The sequence below is a fragment of the Sebastes fasciatus genome, chromosome 6, assembly GCF_043250625.1.
Source record: "Sebastes fasciatus isolate fSebFas1 chromosome 6, fSebFas1.pri, whole genome shotgun sequence".
Taxonomy (NCBI): domain Eukaryota; kingdom Metazoa; phylum Chordata; class Actinopteri; order Perciformes; family Sebastidae; genus Sebastes; species Sebastes fasciatus.
The window spans coordinates 20,297,479-20,319,501 of NC_133800.1; the positions used below are offsets into that span (position 1 = coordinate 20,297,479).

The window sequence follows — 22,023 nt, forward strand, 5'->3', positions numbered from 1 at the left end:
GTTCATTTGAGTGCGTGCATATAGATATATAGATAGATAGATAGAGAGATAGAGAGATAGATGGATAGATGGATAGATGGATAGATGGATGGATAGATAGATAGATAGTAACTTTATTGATCCCGAGGGAAATTCAAGTTTCCAGCATCACAGTTCCATAGTGCAAAACATGTTAGTAAAAAGGCAGTAAAAAAGTTAGTAGTGCAAAGTACAAAGTACAAAAAAAATATACCAGATATAAAAATACAAGGAGATGAAGAAAACTGTTAAAAGTGAATATAGTGCAGGGTAACAGCTGTGATACAGGACTATTAAAAAAGTGAATATAGTGCAGAAGAGACTGTTAAAAATTAATATAGTGCAGGGTAACTCCAGTAGCTTAGATGTAAGCAAAAAATAACAAAATGATACAAAAATGAACAAAATATTAATTTATTTGGGAAGAGAAAAGGGTTTCATAATTGAAAGAATTTAATATTCGTCAAGTTTAAGTCCCACTGAAAGTCTGTACGAAATTATCAGACTCAGACGTGACATTATGTAAAAGTCCAGATTTAGTTATAAAGTTATATAAAGTGTGCGCCTAAGACATTAAGAAGGATACTCTGAGATTATCCATCATTATAAGTGTTACAGTATGAATATCAATAAGAGCCATAGAGCCACTCATCAATGGCTCTCTCATTGTCAAAGATTTGAGTCCATGTTTAATCAAAGTTCGAGTCCAGCTCATTAAAAACAGACATGACAAGTTAACCATCATTACAACAATAAAAAAATATATCACAAAGAGCCATAGAGCCACTTGTCAATAGCTCTCTCATTGGCTAATGCATCTTTTTGCCAATCCACATGCCACCTGAGGTTAGCAATGACCTGGCTGTAGTTTCTCCCCAAACTAAGGCGCCAGGCACCAAATGCTTTTTTATTGTAGAGATGGACAGTTGTAGAGACTTGTGGATAGTCTACAATACTACGCAATAGCTTGTCCAGATGCGCCTGCACATCTGGGAATTTGAGAACCACATCATGAAGTTCGTCTTTGTCCAGTGTTATGTCTGCAAAACACAGAGAGTACAGAAAAAGGTCAAACGGTGTCAGAGTTTTATGATTGTTTTTTATTTTCTTCTTGAAAGCATATGAGGATTGAGTGGTTGAAGTTTAGTTCTCTAAAGCTAGGAACTCACCAAAAAGCTGTGGGGGGATACTCAGGCCATCTGCATAGGCAATGTATTTCCACCGGCCACTTCTCAGCATGTAAGTAGAGGCATTGACATTACAACCATGATATTCACTCAGGACCCAGTCTGGATGTTGCTTCTTGGAGAAAGTGCTGGACTTGGATAGCAGAGGAAGGAGCGAGTGGCCACTGAGAATACCTAGTGCTGGAACACCAGCAATGTCTGCAAAATACACAAGTGTGTTACATCAAGTTAAAATACTAAAATCAAAATCTACTGGCGTTTTTATTCTATTGCTTTTACAGATAGTAGGCAGACAGTTATAATTCCTCCTATAACGCTTTTATTCTACCTTTCAACAAACATTTGAATGATTTATAATCTTTAACAGACATTTTAATCCTGTGTTTTCTGTCTACTCGCTTACCCAGCACAGTGGGATAGAGATCAACCAAGGACACAAGCTGGTTGACCTGCAAGCCAGACATCAGCCCAGGTCCCATGATCAGCAGGGGGACATGGGAACTGCCCTCAAACATTGACATCTTGTAGAACTGCCGGTGCTCCATGGCGAGCTCTCCATGGTCAGCCGTGAAGATTACGACGGTGTTGTTAAGCAGGCCAGTCTCTCTCAGAGCTGAAATCACCTGGCCTGGAGAGACAGAGTAAGCATTGAGCTGCTGCTTTATTTTCACTCATTATTCACATTATTCAAACAGCAGCGGCAGAATAAAGCAGCAGTAAACAGGATCTCACTGTTGACCAAGCTCTAGAAATATACTCAAGAGAGAAAATGTTTATATATATATATATATATACTTAACATACCATTGTGCCTATAAAAAACAGTTACTATTTTTTAGCCTTTATTTATTCAAGGAAGCTTCTCTGAGAATAATTCAAGTTAAAGTAGACAAATGTTCTAACAGGCTGCACTGAATCAACAGCAATACTGCAGGGCAAATTACTGATACACCTAAAATCTAGCTATCTGCTGTTGCCGGTTATGCTACGCCTTGTTTTAATAGCCAGTGTGGTATGCTGGCTGTGCTGCAAACACCGTCACAGGAAGTCTCTCTGTCTCTAACACTACTTTACTTTAGTACTTGTATTTTTGTCCATGTTGGGATCCTGTAAGAATGGTGACTAATGTTTTTTTTCTTCAGTACATGTCTGGATCTGTGAACCTGATACAAAAAACTGCTCATTGTAGTTTCGTTGCTGCCTCATTAGTTATCTTGGCAACAGATTTTGGTTTGAACTTGAGCCATCTTTGTGAGTCTGAAAGATGAGGGTTAAACTTAAAGTCAGCTGTCAAACCCACTACCTCCTGCTTCGCGAGTCTTTCCCCTGGTGAATTACTGCTGTCAACTAACCCAGCATGGCGTCTGCTTCCGCACACATGGCATAATAGAAGGCCCTTATGCTTTTGACTTCCTCCTCAGTGAAAACACCACTGCAGTTTTTGGTGAAGGTAGAGTAGTAGTCGACAGGGTGCATGGCAGCGGTAGGCGGCCACTTAGGAACAGTGATGAGCTCGGAAGACACCTGTGTGTGTAAAATAAGACTTTATAGTTATTTATATAAACACATACAATGTAATTCTGGAATAATGGAGAGAAAACATTCAAGAAATAAAACGCCTGCCTTTTTCAGCCAGTATGGTGAGGTGAGGAAGGTGGATCCTCCTGCGTCGGGCCCCAGGGATTCGGTTTTATAGGGATGAGGTAAATTGAGGCCGAGATAAAGAGCGAAGGGCTGGTGTGAGGATGCGGCTCTCTGGTGAATCCAATCCGCAGCCTTGTCTGTGTTTTCCCAGTCTTTTCTCATGATCCTTACAGTCGACATGTTCCCAACGAGTTGCGTAACAGGCCGGCCCTCTTGCCGCAGGAGGAACTGAACATCTCGTGTCCAGGTCTCAACTCGATTACTGCAGAAGTTACACAAACACCAACAAGATGCAGGCAGAGACACAAAAAAATGGGAAGTGGAAAGAAACACGCGAGGACAAGCATCCAAAAAGATGATTCACGCTGTTCTGAAGAATAGCTGCCCACATACACAGTATGTTATTACTTATTACTCATACAGTAAGTCATTAACACTTCTTTTGTGTGTATGGGTGTGTTATTGATCATAGTTTCGTGAATAGAGATTACAAAAGTCTAGTGAAGATGTTTTCTTATCTGACACCACATTAATCAGACGTCTGCCTACCTAACAGAGTGACTCCCTGAGGTGTAGTCCAGCTTGCCCATCGACTTGGTAAGATATCCATTCGCCTCCAGCAAATCCATCCATGTTGTTGCGTTAGCATCAAGACACTTGTAGTTGTTCCATGACTGAGTGAGGTGAACAAACTGACCGCTCCACATTGCTGGGGAACAAAGACATCATTACTACAATATCTTTCTAGTTTCACTTTAAAGGGAAGTCCTCGGTGCCTTTTAGTGGATAACTTACCTGCTCTCGAGGGGCAGCAGATGGGTGAGTTGGTGTAAGCATTGAGGAATGTGGCACCAAGCTCCCTGAGGTAGTTTACATATGGCAGCTGCACAACTTTGCTGCCAGGATCAAAGGTCAAACGCCCATCCTGCAGAAAGAGGAAACATTTTTAAAGCCACTGAGGTAAACAATTAAAAACAAGGATTAAATCTGCTAAATAAAGCATATCTTTAGCATAAAAGAAATAAACAATATGCAATAATATACACAAGTGAAGCACTGTAATGTAACTTAATTCATACTTACAAATGCATCACTCATCACCATCACAATGTTGGGTCTGGTTCCATTTTGGCACAAACTTTGACCGTAAATTTGAAACAGGACAATCAAAGCCAACACTACATTACGCATGGCCTCCTTTAAATTTGGTGATTTGCTGGCGTAAATCAAGAAGTTTGTCTGGACTGGATGAAAAAGCGTTCCTCTTTACTGTCCTGTCTAGGGGCATGGTGTAAACATCCTGGTTATGTTTTCAAAATAAGAGTTTTCTTGTAGAATTTTACAATGAAGATGATGAACATGTAATGATAAAGTTGAAACTCTAGAGGGCAGCATTCATCGTTTAACAAAACATCTATGCTGCACAATTTTGTTGAGTTGGCACTGTCATGACCACAACTGGGCTACATACTATTGGCTCACTGTATAGTAGTAGTATCACAAAGATGCATGTCTTAATGTTTGTGACCAACTATCTAGTCAGTTAGGCTAATAAATGGTGAAATCACAACTCATATGAATGCACTTGATGCACTTTTTAAATTATAGGAGGTAGCATGGAATATGATTTGTTTTTTAATTGTTTTAATGGTGGGTTTTAATTAAACACCATTCAGTTTTAATTTTGCACTTTAAATCTTGCAACCATGGACCTCCACAGACAGATATTATTCACCTACTTCCTGTAACTTAAATGCTCATTATCTGCAAATTGTATTGCTGAATATATGTGGCACCTTGTAACTGAATAATCACAATGAATTAGAATTGAAAGGGTTGTTTTACAGTCATGAATTGTTTGTTGAAAGCACAGTGAGTTACAGTATGATTCAACAGGTGATGCTGCAGCTCATTTTAAGACGCCTTAAAGGCCACCAGATGGCGTTTTGAGCCTCAGAGTTGTTTTTCTGAAAACTGTGAGTTCAACACAATGAGAGATCCCAACCCCCATAGTCTATGTGCATGGATCATTTTAATCTTAATACGAAAACAATACATGATAATTATAAATAATATATAGAAAGCTTTTCTGGAAGTATGCTCCGCCTTAAATCGGAGGGTTACATAGTATATCTAGCAATACATGGTCTATGCTGCAGGCATCATGAAAGATTCAGCTCTGTTGTTGTCTGTAGTGCTGTATGTAGTGTGCCTGGATATTATGTGAGACCATGTGTGGATTATATAAAAAATTAGTGTGTAGACACTTATATGCCTAGACATTAGGCTGGAAGCTAACAGATTCTGATGTGATGGACCATGTATGAATGGTTATCATATAATCACCTATTATAAAGATGTGTATTTTCATGTGTTTCTCGTGCAATCAACAAATGTATTCGTCATATCCATCTCTGAATGAAAAGCCTGGATGATACTTTATGGTTAAATGTATTAGTGTATTTAAAAATAGAATAAATTGCTTGTAAAGTCTCACCTATAAAATCTAGAGTGGTGAATATTTCTTTGTGCAAGTCTTTCAGCTGTTTGACCAAACTTGTCATCTGAATGAAAAGCCTGCACTGTTAAGAATTTCCCAGTAAAATAACAGTAAAGAACTGGCAGCAGGGTTGCCTTTATGTTACTGTAAAATTAACATTATTATACTGTCGCTGAAATTTACAGCTTTGTACTGTTAATGAACAGTTTGAACTGTTTTTTTTTTATTAATTTCACAGTATTTTACAGTTAATTTACTGTTTAAAGATACATTATATAGCTGTTTTCCACCTTTCTTTTACATTATCTTACTGATTTGTTTTAATGCACTATTTAGGTTGTATTTTTTACATACATTTTAATAAACATTATTTTTTGCCTAAATGAATAGACTTAGCAGGTTACAGACATAGGAATAGTCACACTAAATACAATTAAAGGCACTTTGTTAGGAAAAAGGCTATAATAGACTTGTTGACACTTTTCCCAAAATGTCTGTCTATAGCTGGCTACAAGCACAGAATGCAAACCACAACAACATGTGAGTGAAGAACAATAAAGCTAATTCACTGATTTTACAATCATGTACAATGTACAAGCCTCACATGAGCAGATCAGGTCCCAGAATTAAAAAAAATACTGCATGAAACTGTTACTGATGATACTTTAGACAGTTGATCAGCAGTAAAGTGATGTTTTTTTAAGAATGCAGGTTAATACTGTTGAAATCCTGCTGTAAATTAACAGCAATTGTTTACAGTGTGTGAATAAGCATGGATGATACCTTATGGGTAGATGTATTAGTGTATTTAAAAATATAATAATTGACCTGTAAAATCTCACATATAAAAACTAGTGTGGTGAATATTTCTTTGTGCAAGTCTTTCAGCTGTTTGACCAAACTTGTCATCTGGCTCATTGCCACACTTCTCTCTCTGCCTCTTGTTCCAGGAGCAGGCGGAAGGAGGGGGCAGCTGAGGAGGATGCGCTGCGCATGCGCACAAGGTTGTTTTTCACACAGCCCCGTCGCTTAAAGTGAGCTGAGCTACGGGGGTTTCCTTGTCTTTGACTGGAGACCAACGAGGAGAGAGAGGCGCACGATAACAGCATCCTTTGCTGTTATTCAGCCATCAACACCATCTCAAATGAACTGCTCGCAAAGAAAGACCTGATCGTGCCTCCTGCTTTTTGCAGGGCAGAGATACTGATCAGTGTCTAAAACACTGCATATCCCCTTTTTTTTTTCTTATGAAATTATTTTTTCATAGGCTCCTTTTTTTTTTAATTTCAAGCTCTCTGTAAGCTTCATCTCTTTCCACCATGGTGCTAGGAAAGGTAAAGAGCTTCACAGTGAGCTACGACTGTCTCAATGACAGCAATGTCCCCGTCTTCTCCAGCGGGGACTGCGTCTCAGGGAGGGTGATCATCGAAGTCACCGGAGAGATCCGCGTGAAATCTCTCAAAATCCACGCGAAAGGATTTGCTAAAGTTCGTTGGACTGAATCTAGAAACGCTGGATCCAACACTGCCTACACGCAAAACTACACAGAAGAAGTGGAATATCTCAATCACAAAGATATTTTAATTGGGCACGAGAGAGGTAAGAGAAAGAGTGTGTTTTTTATTATCTTTTTTTATAGCAGAAGTTTTAAAAGAAACTGTCTGTAAGGTGCTCTTTGTGCTGGATCCAGTATCAGGTTCACTGGAGGATGATGTTAATGTCAGAAATAATATACAATAGAAAAAAATGGTTTGACTTGTATATTATAGCCTCTTTTACATGGTGATGTTGGTATAAATTAGTTTTTATGACATTAGTCCTCATAGAGCTCCATCCTTACTTGTTTGTGTCCAAGGTGTCAGAATGAATGACAGCAGCTCGGGCATCTCTATTTTTCACAGTATTTCATGCGTAAAGCAATCATTATATTGTTTTTTTGACACACAGGGGCGATGGAGTAATATGCAGCCATTCATTTGTGTCTTTGTTAGACATTTTCAATGCAGAAACGCATCATATTTGGCTGTTTCTTTGTAGCTTTTCTTAAGTTTCCACCCTATTGTTCAAAGCGGTTCAATCCTGTTCAGAAAACTGGACCAGGGAGGGGGCGGAGCTAAGAGCATTGAACCCCCTCCTGTCATTGGCTGAGGTGCTCATGTGTGTGGCCAATGACATCACCATCTTTGCAGAGAGTGACAGCAAATTCTGCAACTTTTTAATTAAAGAAAAACACCTGCAAAAATAGGATGAGTACATGCAGTTTGATACAAAATATATATAAAAAAAACAGTAAAGCTGCAAAAGCTGATACTTTGTTTCCATTGCATATGTTTCCTTTGCACATAAATGTGTTTTTGCTGGACTATAATATGACGTAGCATGCTTAATTGTCAGCAGTGTTGTGTGTTTCAGACATTGGCGTCATTTTTATCTGCAGAATGGTTGCTGCTTGTTTTTTATGGTAAAAAAAAGCACCCATTGTGAGCGCCTGTGTGTGCATATGTAATGGTTTGCTTGGTGTTTTGCGTCCATCAGCAACATCTTTATATCATTGAATGGACAAATAGTTTGTGGTCAACTCTGCAGCAGCAGCCTACTATAGTGTAGCAGCAGGTGAACTGGGTTTGTTTGGCTATAGTTGTCATTCCTGCTCGACTGTTAGGGCATTTTGCATTTCAAAGGCAAATTGAAGCCAATGCAGCAAATGAGGAGATACATTGTTGCAAACGAACGTTCTTTTTTACGCCAAAAATGATGCTCAGAGACTAAAAGCTACATTTCTCTCTGTATGCAAACTGTGGTGCTGAAGTGGATAAAAACGGTGGCAAACTGCGGTAGTTGGCGGTCGGTGTGTGTCGGAACAGGCTTGTTAGTAGTGACTGCGGCGTCGCACAGTGAATGCGTAATGAGAGCAAGAGCTGCTGTGGGAAGCTGCTCACACCGGTTTAGGCCGGTCTCCTCCTGCTGGAGTCTGCCGGTTTGACTGACAGCTCTGCACTTGTTTACCACACGGCTGCTGCTGCTAGGGGGAGGGAGTGCTGAGCTGGCAGAAGCACAACCGGCCTGTCGACCCAGCTCTTCAAAATGCACTCTTGTTTTAAATAAAAAATATTTTTTACATTTTATGAGCAATTTGACTATGCTCAAATCTCCTCTCCTCTCTCTGGAAAAAAAAAAGATGCTCACTTGTTTTTCCAGAGATGAATGGAAAACACATTGGTCCTTTGACAGATTAGGGTTTTATTGTTGCCCCATATAGCTCAGTTTCCCCCATAATAGCTGATGTATTTCCATCATATGGCATCTCTGGGATGTAGCTTTTGTTCTTGCACGCTCAGTTTCTGGCACCTCAAACAACTTCTTTTGGTGTGCTCTTAGTCTTGCTGCTCATCTCTCAATACATTACTTTATTTTTTACGGACAGATAATGATAGTAAAATCCGTTTATTCTCTCTTTGTCTCCCCCACCCTGTGTTTTTGGTATGACTTTCAGATGCCTTCGTAGAGCATTTTGCCCAGGTATGGTATACATGTGTTTGGAATATTGTCCTCCTTGTTTTTCAGACGATGACAACTCGGAGGAAGGACTCACCACTATCCATTCAGGAAGACATGAGTATGCATTCAGCCTCGAGCTTCCACAGACGTAAGTGTCTTGATACTACAACTTGAGTCAGAGATTAAATACCCTATGTGAGCTTTTGACAGTTAATATAATCTCTTCTTTTTTCCTCTTCTTTCCTGTAGACCTCTGGCTACCTCTTTCGAAGGGAAGCATGGCAGTGTGCGCTATTGGGTAAAGGCAGAACTCCACAGGCCATGGCTCCTGCCCATGAAGACCAAGAAGGAATTTACAGTTTTTGAGCACATTGACATCAACACTCCATTATTGCTGGTAAGTTTATAATATGTCTTTCAATTGGCTGAGTCGTTGTACTTGGTGAGACTCAGTCTGAATGCATAGCAGGAACAGAGTAGTCTGTACATTATTATCAACCATTTTTGTGGTGGGGAATATGAAGAAAAAAAATCTCCAGATATTTGCTAACGTACAGTTTTCTTTGTCCTTAAGTCACCACAGGCCGGCACGAAAGACAAGACGCTTTGCTGTTGGTTCTGCACCTCAGGTCCTATTTCCCTAAGTGCCAAAATTGAAAGGAAGGGATACACCCCAGGTGAGAATAAGTAAATGATTCATAATGCAACTGATAACCTCGTTAGTCATGTATTAATAAGTTAATAGAAGTATCATACTGTGCAGATCATTGCATTGATCAGTAATGACACAAAAGATGATTAACCGTTGGTAGAAATGTAGAGAAACTTCAATTAACCTCTCCTCAACCTTTCTCTGACTCTGTAGGAGAGTCGATCCAGATCTTTGCTGAGATTGAGAACTGCTCGTCCCGCATGGTGGTGCCAAAGGCAGCCATCTACCAGACCCAGACCTTCTATGCCAAAGGGAAGATGAAGGAGGTCAAGCAGCTGGTTGCCAACCTGCGCGGAGAGTCTCTGTCCTCGGGCAAAACGGAGACCTGGAGCGGCAAGATGCTGAAGATCCCACCCGTCTCGCCCTCCATCCTGGACTGCAGCATCATCAGAGTGGAGTACTCCCTCATGGTGAGTGCTGTCTTACTGTATTTGAGCCACTCTCACCCCATTTAACACAACTCCCCCTTTCTTCTTTTTTGTTTGCCAGGGATCATTGGCATAGACAAATAGGTGTTTCTGCCCTCATTACAGTCTCCTCTTGTCCTTATTATCACCATTACTCAGCAGCATTATCGGTACAGAATCAATATTTCCTAATAGGCCAACAACAACTCCCTCAGGGTAAAGGACCTGGCTGACTCAGCTCGCATTGCCAAATCTGGGCCTTTGGATTGCACCAGGTGTTATCTCCACATGCTGCTAAGAGCATTAGCCCAGAATATCTTTGGTAACACCTGCCTTGAGGGTGCTTATAACCTCTTTACCTTGCGAACAGACAGCCACCAGGCGCGGGCTCTACCTTGCATAAGCAACCGACCTCAAGTCATTGACCCACATATTGTTGGATGACTGCACAACCCAGTTAGTCCAGACTAGCATGTTTTTTATCTTATAGAGGATTAAAAAGCTGTTTCATTTCAGCTCCAAAGCCCCTTCATTTACTAGTTCGCAGCACATTTATTCTACCTCAGAATGACTTGCATATTCTAACCTGCTGTGGTGTCCTCATGTCAGGTTTACGTGGACATACCTGGGGCGATAAACCTGTCCCTGAACCTGCCCCTGGTCATCGGGACCATCCCCCTCCACCCCTTCGGCTCCCGGACCTCCAGCGTCAGCAGCCAGTGCAGCATGAGCTGGCTGGGCATGGGGCTGCCTGAAAGGCCTGAAGGTAGGGTCGGATCTCAAGGTCACGATACAGATTTATAACTATTCCTTGATTATACTTTCCAAGAATGCTAACCTGTGGCTCGCTCTTCCTCTGCAGCTCCTCCAAGCTATGCAGAAATTGTGACAGAAGAGCAGAGGCGGAGCAGTCTGGACGTCCCAGCAGCCCGCGAGGAGCTGGACGGACCTCTCTTCGCCTACATTCACGAGTTCCGCTTCCAGCCTCCTCCTCTGTACTCTGAGGTAAGCACCAAATTAAGTATTAGTCCATTATATATTTCTATTACAGACTAAATTAAATAAAGTGTTTCAATATATAAACCCTCTTTTTCTCCTCCCCCACTCCAGATCGATCCTAATCCAGATCATGCCAGACGCACAGAGGAGCGCCGGCTCGACGCTTGTCCATCACGCTGAAGGGTATTCCTGAAATTCCCCCTGACCGACTTGGGGATCTCTACAGAAACCTGCTTGCAAGGCTCAGCTTTGTTTATTTTTCTCCAACAGCGACGTTCACACAACGCTGTTGCCATCAAGAGAAAAACAAAGCATCCAACCAACCAACAAAGACTTGGACAGTTGAGTTGGGTTGGACAAATCTGTTCCTGCCTTCCCTCAGCGAGAGAAATAGGAGTCACTAGTTTGGGGCATCGCTTCCTCAGCCTGCTGAGGGATGGATGTATACAGATGAACACATATTCAGTCTGTGTGACTAAACCCCACTGGTAGCGAGAGCCCTGGCGATACTATTGACGATGAAGAATCAGCGAGCCTCAGCCTACCAAGCTCTTCTTTAACCCCTTGATTATTCTGTACTCATGGCACATAAGGACATGGCTTCTCACACAAAGGGCAGGAGTAATCATGTCCCGACTTCAGCAGAAGAAAACGGCACGAAAACGGCACGAAGAGAGAAAAATAACAACGTTCTAACCACCATATAGTCTGTATGAATGAGAGCATTCAGCAGTCAACAACAGAGCAAAGACTAGGTCCTCCTGCCTCATTTTTGGATTTTTGTTTTGCACATTTTATTCTTTACTTGAGTTGTGTGGCTCTGTTTAATGAGAACTGAAGAAAAAAAAAATCACTAATAGTTTGGTTCCAGCCTTGTAATGCGCCAGACTAAGAATATGAGACTGCAGGCTTAACTTTTAAGACTTTTATCTGCATATAACTTTGAGCAACGCTGAGAACAGGATTTTGGAAAAAGAAAAGAAAGATTGACAAGGACAAGAACAATGCACTGAATTTGTTTTAAGATATTTCTTTTTCTCCTTATGACATTTCCTCAGTGACTTACAACGACTAGACTGGACTTTTACAAACAACTGCAGCACATTATCTCCATCTGGAAGCTCTTTAAGATGTTGCCTCCTCAGCTTGGATCCACGTGTGGCTTCCCTCCTCTTCTAGTTTAGTTCTGTTGTTTTTGTATTTAGCTCCAATCGTAGAATAGCTTTTAGCCTTTTTTGTGTTGAGGTTGCTCTGGATTTGGACTAGGAGGGTTGCAGACCTGCATTTGCCGCTCAAATTGTAGCTGAGGAGAAAAGTGTGAGTCTGTGTGTGAGTGTGTGCGTGATCGGAGAGGGTGGTACATTGCGGAGGGACTTGCCTCACCCTAATTACCTGCAGCCCCTCTACTCCTTATCTCAGGGCAAGCCAGGCTTGCATAACTGCCCAAAAAGCACTGTATCAGGTGGTCGTCTCACTTGCCAAACGGTTGGAAAAAAAAGAGAAAAAATGTTGTTTTTTTGTTTTAAATTGCACTGTTAAAAATAATGACTTTTTTTTTTTTTTTAAACTACCAAAACAAGAGAATAGACTGCAAAGAAGCAAGGCAGCTTTCTGAGATTTATCACATTCCCTTTTTGTCCTGCTGCATTTGCCCAGTTCATCCAACAAACACTTAGATTTTACCAGACCAGTGAAGCCAGAATGCTCGCTATAAAAAGAAAAGAAGGAAAAAGAGGAGTGACGCTGCTTCTGCGTTAAAGGAGCAAACCCAGCACAAATGAAAAGCTGGGGACGTTGCTAAACCTCTGTTCAGACTGGTCAGAACAAGTAGTAGTAGGTTGACATGAGTAATACATTGGTTTTCTAACTCATTCAACACAAAAAGACCAGTTGCAACAGAGGTTTGACATAGTCAGGAAAAAAAAAAGAAAAGCAGCAGTTTTTTGATAAAATAATAATAAAAAAAAAAAAGCATTCAATGGTGAAGGTCTGGAGAAAAACCATTTGGTACTAACCATGTTATACTAGAGGATTTTTCAGTAAAGCAGTGTTGTGTAGGACTTTAATGCATTATTTAATTTTTTTTTTTAAGATTAGTGACTTTTTTTTTTAAAGTTTACATTTTAGCTGACACAAGTTTGTATGTGTTGTGTGTGTGTGCGTGTGCGTGTGTGTGTGTGCACGCTCTTATCGAGATCCAGCTGGCAACTAAATATACAGCTTCTGACAGTAAACGACAAGCTGCAGATTATTAAAGTGATCTTATCTTAGTGGCCTTGACACAGAAAAGACCTGATCATGATTCTTCATTTTTCAGTGTCTACGTTTAACTATTGTTCTCCTTTTTATTATGTTTGTACATATCTGTATGTTTTAGACCTTTCCATGTTTATTCATAAAAGGACAAAAAGGGAAGAGGAAAAAAAAAAAGTCCTTTTTTAGAAGCAAGTGTTTTAAAGAAATGACATCCTGGACAGGCCTCTCGATTGTGTTATTTTTCTGAAGCTGATGAGGGTTGACTATTATTTTATTTCCTTGTATTTTTGGGCATTGATGTAGTTTGCTTCCTAGTTTAACAAGCGACGTTCCTGAGTTAGTCTAATCGCCCTCAGGCCTAGGGGGGGCAGCTGTTGATCAGCACCCTCCCCACCCTCTGAGAAACATTTAGGTAACATGGGATAGCAGACAAACAGCTTCTTCCACATTAAACTATCCTGATCTATTTGTTTTTTGCAGTTCTTTGTTTGGATTTTTATCTTAGGGAAACTGAATCGCGCTACACGGTAATGAATAAGCTTACATATTTGTTTCAGGTTGGTCAATTCCATAGTCCATTTGCTTGGGCCGCAGAGTAGTCCAGTGTCAAAACTAAGCTAAACTCCTGACCTTAATAAAAGGCAGGAACTGAAATGTTCAGAGATAAAGAACCTGGGAGACGGGATCTGAAACATTTTAGAAACAAAGTGCAATATCACTCACTGAATTTTTCTTCATTCTCCATTTGTATGTTTGTTTTGACCTTTTTCTGTCTGTCAATCATGACGATGTATAGATATTCTATGAATATACTACGTTCTGAATGGTTTAACCTTTTGTCTAGTTCTTCCTTTTGATTTGAATAAACGTTTTGTTCTAAATTACAATGGACTGTGATGTGTGGATTTCTGTGCAACACAATTATACAAGTGCACCCTATACACCATAACGTATAAATAAATGTACTTGAATTAGTGAAGATAAAGCATACTTTCCTTTTCCATGAGCACCGAATCTCAGACAGATTTACAACAAAACACCCCTTCAACTGAAAAGCAAACAGCGTTCAAATGAAGCTGCAAATGATTAATCATTACCCAAATCTATTTTATTTGGGTCATGACAGTTTCAGATTAGAAGCAAACAGGTTGCCACTCTGCTGGACCCAGATTATCCTCTAAAAAATAGTGCAACACTGCCCCTGGAGGTGGTTTTAAAAACTGCACCTGGACTTTCATTGAACAGCAAAACTTTGCTACTTCATTGAAAAACGCACTGTTTTTACACTTTGCACTTTGTTTTTAGGGCATGTGCCAGTTTTTCAAGTCCGAGATAAAAATATCTGCTCTTGTCTCCAAAACTGAGACAAACGTGACACAGAGGCCTCTTTTCTTTCTGTTTGTACATGTCCACACTGGTCTTTCTGACCAAAGAGTCCAGGGGTTTAATGCAAGGATCCCTCAGGTCAGAGGAGGAGGGGCAAAGACGGTGAGAAAAGCTGCACTCTCCTCTTTGTTTAAGTACAATTTATGTGAGTTATGTGACTGCTTCAGATTTATTGGTGGAGAAAAAATAATATAGGTCACGTTCCTCAAATGTCTCGTCTAAGAAAACAGTTGGTTTTGAAATTGCATGCAACACATATCTTTTAATGCTGACCAGGCAGGGTTAGCTGTTGGAATCTGATTAAATTTACGCATTTGTGATGAGTTAGATGCTAATTATGAGTGTGTCAAAATTAAAAAAAATATTGAATCATAATTTAGATGTTGCGCCCTTTGAATAGAAATATGGATGAGTCACGGCGCCCCTCTCTAGGAAACTCTCAGTGAAACCTGATAGGAGTCGATGGCTACGGGCCAAGTGAGCCACAGTCACCGGACCACCTATAACAAAACACATGATTTATTGATCCCTGCTGAAAGATGCATGCACAAGAAAGGGCATGCTGCAGAGCAATGATGGAGGAGCACGAAACTTAAATGTCCTAACAATTTTCTATTCTATCTTTTGTAATCTCCAGTACATAATATTCAAGCAACAGATAAAGACTTTTTATTGACTTTGAGCTCTTTTTTTCACTCAAGTCTGATTTGCACAAATATGTTTTGCCTTTAAGTTATGTTAATGTTGGCAAGTAGTTATTTTATTGTCATAAATGACGTAAATATTTAACATAGTATATTTTTAATAGGGGCTGCTCTCATTCTGGTAGCAGTTTGTCAACACTTGACCTATTCATAATGTTCAACAGTCTGTTTTCGTGAGTCAATCAATTTAACTCGTAGCGCATCGATTTGTGTACTACGTCACTAATTGATTTAGTTGGAAAACACGAGCATGCATGCACAAATGAGCTCGGCAAATTCGATCACGCCTGATGTGAATGAATGCGTTGTGCTGCGCTGTATGTCTCGTAGGTCAAGCTGGAACGCAATGCTCTGAAAGAGCACGAATGTCATTGCTGTTGCATAATGCAGCTTTTGATATCTAAATGTCCTCTGTGACGCAGGAACCGGCAGTAACTGGATTGTAAAGAAAGGAAAAACAGCTTCTAAACATTTCATCCCAAAGTGACATGTTAAGTACAAAGTGACAGCTCATCAACTTTACTGGGAATTTTTGCAAATTATCAGTTTGAGCCAGCAACCAGTGATGACTCAGCAGCGTTGTCAGCTTTGACCAAGCACTTCAGTGTGCCTTTGTCCCCTCCCCTCCTCCCCTCCGTCCCCCCTTTGGCTTTTGTGGGCCCAGGCCTTTGTGGGTGTCTGACCCCTGCAGAAAAAGGAGGAGGGGGATTATTGAGGGAGAGCACAGATTGGGGGCGGCGTGCATGCATGTATGTGTGTGTGGTGGGAGTGTTGATTAGCAAGTGCTGACGCTACACAGGCCTCAGCTGTTTCCTCTCACCAGCTAATCCCACTACCCAGAAGCCCCTGTGATCCAGCGGTTCTGCTGTGACCAGGCACGTTCAGCACGGATGGGGAGGGGGAAGTTTGGACTGAGGCCCCCGTACGCCTGGTTGCCAGTGCCACATCATCACTGTGACATAATAGAAACACACACACACACACATATCTGCACTGAGGCACGGAGCGCAGCATCCATGCAAGCCCACACATTCCTCGAAACAATGGAACAACCAATATTACTACAGGTCTGAAAATGTCATGCAGGGACAGATCTACAGGGATATGACTTAATAAATGTATCTGAATAATTTGTGACTTCTGTTTTATTAAAATCGGAGTAATATAATATCCTCATGTGTCAGCTTAAAGGAATACAAAGTTGAATTGTTTTCCTGGCATCATAAAAACCCACTAGAAACATCCATGTCATACAGCCTGACCTTTTGAAGAGGCAGCCTGACATCTGCAGCTGATGACTTGAATAATTGACAGAGTTTAGCTACTGTTTATTTATCATTAACATTCGTTCTTCTCTGCAAATCTCACTGCTTTGTGTCAAACATTACTTATTTACCAAATTAAGTTCAAAGTTCAAAGAGGAAGGTCACTACTTCCCAGCATTGCTGACACACACTTCTAAATCTAAATCAGTTTATTCACCTTTCTTTCTGTGCTTATTCTTCAACCAATTGGTTGAATGGTTAAATAATAGTTAACAATTCAGTGCAATTCTTCTCTTTGCATCGATAAATCATTTATCCTATTCTTTTACTAGTTTTCCACGAGCCAGTCTCAAACCAAACCGTAACATTCCTGCCCAATTAACTCTATAGCACTCTATAGGCTATCCTCAATACCTTATCACAGCCTTTCTATGCTCCACCTTCCCAGCACCCCCACCAACATCCACAACCTCAACTGGCTGAGTATCATAGGCCATAGCTTGTCTTCAAACTCATCATCTCACCCACGCAAACTCTTTTGTTGTCAAAAAAGTCATGCACGTACACGCACGTTTCAAACAGAGAAGCTTTCCTCTTTCAGTAGATGAATGTGCAAAAGGCCTTCTAGTCTGCACACACATCATTCTGCGCAGCGAAGGTCATGATGTAACAATAAGACAAATGAGTGGAGACTTCAAAGAGTGACTTTTAAAAGGTGTGTGTTTGCAGGCTTTCAGTTAATACATCCTGTAGGAAAGTACATCAAAGTCACTGAACTTTTCCATCAGGCCTTCCTCACACACACACACACACACACACACACACACGCACACACACACTGCAGCCAGCTCGCCATCTGTCCTGAGTACAGACTCGCTCTGTTTTTCTCTATAGGCACAAAGAAAGGAACAGAGACAGAGCTACAGATAGACTGAACGGAGAGGCAGAGGGGGAAAGCAATGTTTTTTTTTTTTTCAAGGGCTTTTTCTTCATGATCTTTCTTGGCAGCTGGTTCGTTCCAGTTTGAAGCACTTCTGCACGAGGAGGCTGACAGCAGAGGCTGCTGCTTTTTCGTCACTGAAAGCCGGACTGTTTTTCGACCTTGCCGGGAACAAGTTGTTTACCTTCGCTGAATGCACCACAATGAAAAAAAAGATAGACTGCCTTACCATGACACAAAGCAAGACCTTTAATTTTGTTTATTTACCCTGCTGTCATTTTGCTTCAGCGAAGAGAGAACATTAAGATGAACCTCACAGAGACCTTTTGTGCACATGCCTTTTCACTGCAAAAACATTTTAAATGAATATTGATACAGTGCGTGCATGTTAACAGCAGCTGCAGCACATAAACAGTATCTGTCGCTTGACTGTTTGACTCTCCATGACAGACAGATGTCAGATTCCTCTTCTAATCTCAGCCTCGAGTCTCCAGAGGCTGTCCTCACCTCGCTAATGTGTCGCCTTTTTTCTGAGTAGTGTACAAACTTTAAATAGTTTTTTTTAAAGAAAAAGGGACAGTTTGATGCGGCTAACAGTAGCAATAGCACTACAGCCTTTATACATGGATTGAGTATAATTCATTACGATGGTGCTAATTGAAAATCCTTTTAAATATCCTCAGTGGAGCTGTATGGGCTGTTGTGTGGCCCTCCATATTTAGTATGGACAGGAACCCGATAGTTAGTGTGACACTGTGCTATGTTCCCAGGCCAGGACTCCCATCCCTGCCATACCAAAGTCCCAGCATGGTCAGCATTCCACCTCCAGCCATCCTTCACACACAAACACTGCACTCTGTTGGCATGTTGGCAGCTCTTACGCAGCGCCACAAGTTCAAGACCTTGCCGTTACTACAGTCGGGAAAAGTCCTGCACATTTTGCAACCTCTTTTAGCGATGGCCAAAAATATATGCAGTTAAAGGAAGGGGTCAGGTTCAAGGGACTGGAGATAATATTAGGTCTCATTTTAATTGCCCAATTAGAAGTACTGTATGTACAAAACTGGGGCATCTTAATCTCTAAATGCACTTGTGAGACATAAGATGAGGCGTTGACTAAATCCAGCCCTAAAGTGGTCGTTGTAACTGAGCTCATGCAAAAAACAAGCTCAGTGGAGAATGACGTCAGTTTGATTTCTGTTATTCAGGCTGCAGAGGGATTAGAAAGCCTACAGCTATACTGTTGCCATGCTCCACTGCTTATACCGCCATCCCAGCCAGCAGAGGTAAACAGAACGCTTTGTCAGGCTTGATTATAATACTTTGAAATCTTGTCAGAGCCAGGCCACAAGGAAACTAGTTCATTTTTGACACATTGCATTTGGACAGATGCCCTTCTTGCTCTCTCTCTTTTTTTTTTACCAGCATGTGTCATCTGCTGTATTTCGTGCATCCGCGTTGTTTTCTTTCACTTCTAAAGTTCCCATCTCATCACCAGATGTGACTGAAATGACGCTTCAACAGCTGTGGTAACACTACATGAGTTGGCATTTCTTATTATCATAACCATGATGTGAGAAAGATTGATAGCTTTAGACACTATGCATGACACGGACCCAAGGAGAAAAACAAAGTCAGCCTGACATTACCAACTCGCCTCTATGTTCAAAATGTACCACGCAACCTAAAAGTAAAGCTATGCAACTCCGATTACTGCGTTTCCTCACCATGGTGAACAGTGGTGTGTGCTCTGCTCTATTCTGAGAGCTCGAGGGGAGCAATGTGAGATATTTTTTCACCAGTGACACTCACTCTCTCTCTCTCTCTCTCTCTCTCTCTCTGTTATGTCACAGATGATCCGGCTCCAGAACAGAGTGGGTGAAATCCTGTGCTAGCCCTAAAAAAAGAAGCTGAAATGCCACCATGTAAACCGCAAACATGTTGCAGTTAATACCTTAAGTTAGGTGGTGAATTGATTATATGTCTGCATTAATTGCTGTGTCTTAATATAGCATCTTCCTCATTAAATAACAGTCTATCAAAGAACAGATGCAGACGGGTGAACAAAATGATGTTAACACCTCTTGGAAATTGAGATCCCAGGTGATTTGGTTACTTTAAAGTCCCTTTTCATGTTCGTTATTAAGCGCTATATTAAATGCTAGATAAAATATGATATCTACTGGCAAGCCACCAGGTCAAGCATGATTATACAAGGTGAAACCTGATGTGCTTTTTATGCAAGTCCCTCCCCAAAGTCCTCGGTCACCTTATGTTCTGTTTCAAGGGAATGAGAGGCCCGGCCGAGGAGTGCTGTTTCACCACTTGTCTTATCTTACCCTGCTGGTCCCCCGTGGAAGTCGCTCAGTTTCCTTTTTTAGCAACGGCTGACTCACAGCATAGCTCCCATCCCCCCCTCCTTCAGCTCCCTCGCAATGTCCCTGCTCAGCTTTAGCTCTCCCTCTCTAGACGTGCCTGCTCAGATTCTCCTGAGTCACAGGCAGCAAAAGACACCCCTCCTTCAAACTCAGACACCCCTCCCACCCTCCCGCGGGGCGTCTCGCTCCTGAAAAACAACAGGTGCAGCGGGGCCTGCAGAGGGCGGGCTGTCTGGTGGGTCTGTCTAAGCCTCCCAGTCGCTTCTCACTGTTATTTCACCCCCCTCTGCCTCAAAACATCCAATCTGCCGCCTCTTCCCCATCCTTCAGCCAACCTCTCTAAACCCTTTCACCCCCTGTCTGCCCGTCCCTCCACCTCCATCTCTGGTACTTGTTCCACCTCTGCCACCAATCTGAAACTCCTGCCACTCCCCCCTCGACTGGATGCACATTATTTCCACGCAAATTATACGTTGTCCTCTACAATCTCGCCTATCATGAAGTTAATTTTTTTACACAATTTTTCCCTCCGTCACGCCAACTCCCTGTCTCCCTGCCCCTCATACCTTCCTCTTTACTGTAAGAAATATAGCTGTCTCCTCATAGGTGTGTAATGCAGATGCAGATCTACAATGACCATGCTTCCAGTAGCGCCACATTCCCAAACTCTTACAACAGCTGTCTCTTTTGTGGGTCAAACATGTGGCCTTTGCGTGCAGCCTATATGGTTTCTAGGGCATCACTGGTGTTGTGCAAACAGTAGTTTCCAAATATCACATGGTCTTTCTTCTCTAACCCAGATCCCTCTGTTTAACACCCTCTAAGTCAGTGGTCTCAAACTCAATTTACCTGGGGGCCGCTGGAGGCAGAGTCTGGGTGAGGCTGGGCCGCATCAGGTATTCCACAAAAAAAGCTTTGTTAAAAAAAACAACAATCTTCTCAAACGTCATTATTAACAGTTCTTTAACTTGAATGGGTTCTTCTGAACATGAACTGTCCTGAACATTAATGGAACATTGAAGAACATGAACGGTTCTTCTGAACATGGCCTCTATTGCGTCTCCCACTTTTCCTGAAATTGTCTGTGCTCGTCACCAACCTTTCTCTTCACTGCAGGCTTTGAAAAAGACATGATTGGGGCTGTGTGACAAGATATATATTCATTCCACTTGGTGTCACTCCGCAATAAAGTTGTGCCTGCTGTGTTTGTGTTGCTCTGCAATTACACCACCAAACCGCTAGTTGGCGGCGGCGTCTCTATGAGTTTCCTTCTTCTTCTTGTACTACAAACAGAAACTGAGGGAGTTGGAGCTAATAACTGTTGAACCACAGAACTTTTACTGACATTACTGCAACGCCGAAAAGAGAAAATATATCTGAGTGGATTTGTGTGAACAAACATTGAAAAGATGGAGGCAGAGAGAAGTAGAACTTGGTCCTGGCCGCTCAGCATCGCTGAGAGACTGGACCAATCACAGCTGTTGCGGTCTGCGTCGCCGCGACGTGTAGTTACATTTCTGGAGAGGTGCACGTCAGGCTACGGCGTCGATTCAACGCAGAAGTATAAATCAAGCTTTAATCGAGTTTATGCGATGTTACACGGGCGCCGCCATAGTTGTTGTGAAATGTTTCTCTGCTTGCATCAAGCCCGGCCGATTGCCCGTCCCCGGGAGCCATATACCCCACTGTGATTGGTAGGTTCGTTCAGCTCGGGCTCGCGCAACAAAGGGACCTTCCACGGCAAACTGCCATTCACATAAAACTCGCGGGCTGAGGGCGCCTGGTTAGCTCAGTTGGTAGAGCGGGCGCCCATGTAACAAGACTTGGTCCTGACCGCGGCGGCCCGGGTTCGAATCCGGCCTGTGGCCCTTTCCGCATCCACTCTCTCTCTCCCCCCTTTCCAAGACTCTATCCACTGTCCTGTCAATAAAAATGAAAAAATGCCCCCAAAAAAAACTTTATAAAAAAAAAAAAAATTTGCGGGCCGCACTAACATTAAACTTTCATATCAAGGTGGGGGCCACAAAATATCGTCTTGCGGGCCGCAATTGGCCCGCGGGCCGCGAGTTTGAGACCCCTGCTCTAAGTGATAGCCCACTGACTCCTAAAATAGCATGGTGGCCTTATCC

General features: G+C 41.8%; 2 protein-coding genes across 4 annotated transcripts; one reads left to right on the forward strand and one right to left on the reverse strand.

Moving 5' to 3' along the window:
• Nucleotides 1–645: 645 nt before the first annotated feature.
• On the reverse strand, nucleotides 646–4,160 carry arsk (arylsulfatase family, member K). Its single transcript, XM_074638288.1, has 8 exons — nucleotides 3,933–4,160; nucleotides 3,645–3,774; nucleotides 3,399–3,558; nucleotides 2,829–3,111; nucleotides 2,558–2,729; nucleotides 1,609–1,833; nucleotides 1,188–1,403; nucleotides 646–1,058 (listed from the first exon to the last, which is right to left on the reverse strand). The coding sequence occupies exons 1-8, from the start codon at nucleotides 4,038–4,040 to the stop codon at nucleotides 784–786; spliced, it is 1,569 nt and encodes a 522-aa protein (XP_074494389.1). The 5' UTR covers nucleotides 4,041–4,160; the 3' UTR covers nucleotides 646–783.
• A 2,205-nt stretch (nucleotides 4,161–6,365) lies between these two features.
• Nucleotides 6,366–12,897, forward strand: arrdc3a (arrestin domain containing 3a). 3 transcript variants are annotated; one of them, XM_074638290.1, is made up of 8 exons: nucleotides 6,366–6,948; nucleotides 8,843–8,995; nucleotides 9,097–9,244; nucleotides 9,422–9,524; nucleotides 9,713–9,969; nucleotides 10,576–10,732; nucleotides 10,829–10,971; nucleotides 11,077–12,897. In XM_074638290.1, exons 2-8 carry the CDS (start codon nucleotides 8,871–8,873, stop codon nucleotides 11,143–11,145), a joined length of 1,002 nt encoding a protein of 333 aa, XP_074494391.1. In that variant the 5' UTR covers nucleotides 6,366–6,948; nucleotides 8,843–8,870; the 3' UTR covers nucleotides 11,146–12,897. The 3 variants fall into 3 exon arrangements, with proteins under 3 accessions (XP_074494391.1, XP_074494390.1, XP_074494392.1); XM_074638289.1 differs by having other exon boundaries at nucleotides 6,387–6,948; nucleotides 8,914–8,995; XM_074638291.1 differs by lacking the exons at nucleotides 6,366–6,948; nucleotides 8,843–8,995; nucleotides 9,097–9,244 and having other exon boundaries at nucleotides 9,422–9,534.
• Nucleotides 12,898–22,023: the final 9,126 nt, after the last annotated feature.

Coding starts and splice junctions, on each gene's coding strand:
- arsk (XM_074638288.1), bottom strand. CDS start 4,040: ATGCGTAATGTAGTGTTGGCTTTGATTGTCCTGTTTCAAATTTACGGT. Junction 3,559..3,644: donor CTGCTGCCCCTCGAGAGCAG/GTAAGTTATCCA, acceptor TTTGTTCCCCAG/CAATGTGGAGCGGTCAGTTT. Junction 1,834..2,557: donor GGAAGCAGACGCCATGCTGG/GTTAGTTGACAG, acceptor CTGTCTCTCCAG/GCCAGGTGATTTCAGCTCTG.
- arrdc3a (XM_074638289.1), top strand. CDS start 6,669: ATGGTGCTAGGAAAGGTAAAGAGCTTCACAGTGAGCTACGACTGTCTC. Junction 8,996..9,096: donor AGCCTCGAGCTTCCACAGAC/GTAAGTGTCTTG, acceptor TCTTTCCTGTAG/ACCTCTGGCTACCTCTTTCG. Junction 9,525..9,712: donor AAGGAAGGGATACACCCCAG/GTGAGAATAAGT, acceptor CTGACTCTGTAG/GAGAGTCGATCCAGATCTTT.